This window comes from Pyrgilauda ruficollis, unplaced genomic scaffold (genome assembly GCF_017590135.1).
Source record: "Pyrgilauda ruficollis isolate IOZ18807 unplaced genomic scaffold, ASM1759013v1 scaffold3362, whole genome shotgun sequence".
Lineage (NCBI taxonomy): Eukaryota > Metazoa > Chordata > Aves > Passeriformes > Passeridae > Pyrgilauda > Pyrgilauda ruficollis.
The window spans coordinates 1-1,804 of NW_024524781.1; the positions used below are offsets into that span (position 1 = coordinate 1).

Consider the following 1,804-nt stretch of genomic DNA (forward strand, 5'->3'; position numbering starts at 1 on the left):
GAATTTCCCCAGAATCCCCCAAAACCTTTGCTCCAAACATCCCAAAAATCGGGAAAATTCCCCACAAACTCACTGAAACATCCCAAAAAACGGCAAAATTATCCCAAAATCCCCCAAATTTCTCCGAAACCTCACTCCAAACCCTCCAAAAATCAGCAAAAAACCCGATAAAATCCCAATATTCCTCCAAAAATCCCCAAAAAATCGCAAAAATCCCCTAAAACCCCCCCAAAACTCACCGCAAACACCTCCAAAATTCCGGAAAAAATCCCCAAAAATCCCAAAAAATCCCAAATTTCCCCCAAACCCACTCACCGAGCACCTCGAGCGTGGTGTGCTCGCTGAAGCTGTACTGGTTGCAGCCCCCAGCCCCCCCTGCAGCAGCAGCGCCCCCCGAGCTCGGCGCTGAGGGGGGGTCCCAGCTCCAGCGAGCAGTCCCGCAGCCCGGGGTCCCCCAGCAGCCGCGCGCGCCCCGCGAAGCTCTCGTGGACCCCCCCGGGGCGCGAGCGCGCGACCACCGGCGGGTAGTTCTTGGGGTAGGGGCTGCCGAAGTACCAGAGCCCCTGCACCGAGCCCGGCCGCAGCTCCTCGGGGTACGAGAAGCGGCACGGCACGGAGGCGCAGGAGCCCGCCAGCCCCGCCACCGCCGGCGGCATCCAGGCGGCCCACGAGGCGGCCGCGATCCCTGCGGAGAAAAACGGGGAAATCGGGAAAAAGTTTAAAAAAAAAAAAAAAATAATGGGGGAGAAAATTGGTTTTGGGGTGGATTCGGTGGGGTTTGGGGGCTGGATGGGGGTGAGAATGGGAGGTTTGGGGGGTTTGTGGGAGTTTCAGGGGGTTTAGGGAGTCAGCAAACAGCCAGGATTCCTGGGAATTCAGGAAAAAATGGGGAAAATTAGGAAAATTTGAAATATTGGGGGTTTGGGGTGAAATGATGGGGGTTTGGGGTCAGTATGGGGCTGAGAATGGGAGGTTTGGGGAGGATTTTGGGGTTTTGGGGGAGGTTTTAGGGAGTTTTGGGAGGGTTTGGGGGGATTTAGGGGGGGTTGGGGGAGTTTAGGGATGCAGGAGGGTCCTGAGATTCCTGGGAGTTTGGGAAAAAATGGGGAGAAATGGGAAAAAAAATAGAAAAATTTGGGTGTTGAGAGAGTAAAAATGGGGGTACAAACCAGTACAAACAAACCATTATAAACCAGTCCAAACCAGTCCAGACCAGTACAAACCAGTACAAACAAACCATTATAAACCAGTCCAAACCAGTCCAGACCAGTACAAATCAGTCCAGACCAGTAACCCCAACACCCAAACCAGTATAAGCCAGTACCAACCAGTATAAACCAGTCCAAACCGGTATAAGCCAGTAACCCCAGGCTCCAAACCAGTACAAACCAGTAAGGAAAACCCCAAACCAGTACAAACCAGTAACCCCAAATCCCCTCCCAGTCCCCAAACCAGTCCAGACCAGTACAATCCAGTCCAAACCAGTCCAAACCAGTATAAACCAGTATAAACCAGTACCTGGCGGCAGCAGCAGCAGCAGCAGCAGCGGGGAGCGGCTCATGGTGGCTCTGGGGACAGGGGGGACAGCGGGGTCAGACCAGTACAAACCAGTATAACCAGTATAAACCAGTATAACCAGTACAAACCAGTCCAGACCAGTATAACCAGGATAAACCAGTATAAACCAGTACAAACCAGTATAACCAGTATAACCAGTACAAACCAGTACAAACCAGTATAAACCAGTACAAACCAGTCTAACCACTACAGGGACAGTTGGGGACAGGGGGGACAGCGGGGTCAG

The 1,804-nt window shown here is 52.8% G+C and overlaps 1 protein-coding gene across 1 annotated transcript; it reads right to left on the reverse strand.

Moving 5' to 3' along the window:
• Positions 1-353: 353 nt before the first annotated feature.
• LOC121357461 (Schwann cell myelin protein-like) lies at positions 354-1,572 on the reverse strand (the record flags this gene model as incomplete). The annotated part of the gene is made up of 2 exons (XM_041474732.1): positions 1,519-1,572; positions 354-685 (listed from the first exon to the last, which is right to left on the reverse strand). Coding segments are annotated over exons 1-2 (375 nt in total), but the record flags the coding sequence as incomplete, so codon positions are not given.
• Between the last annotated feature and the right edge of the window lie 232 nt (positions 1,573-1,804).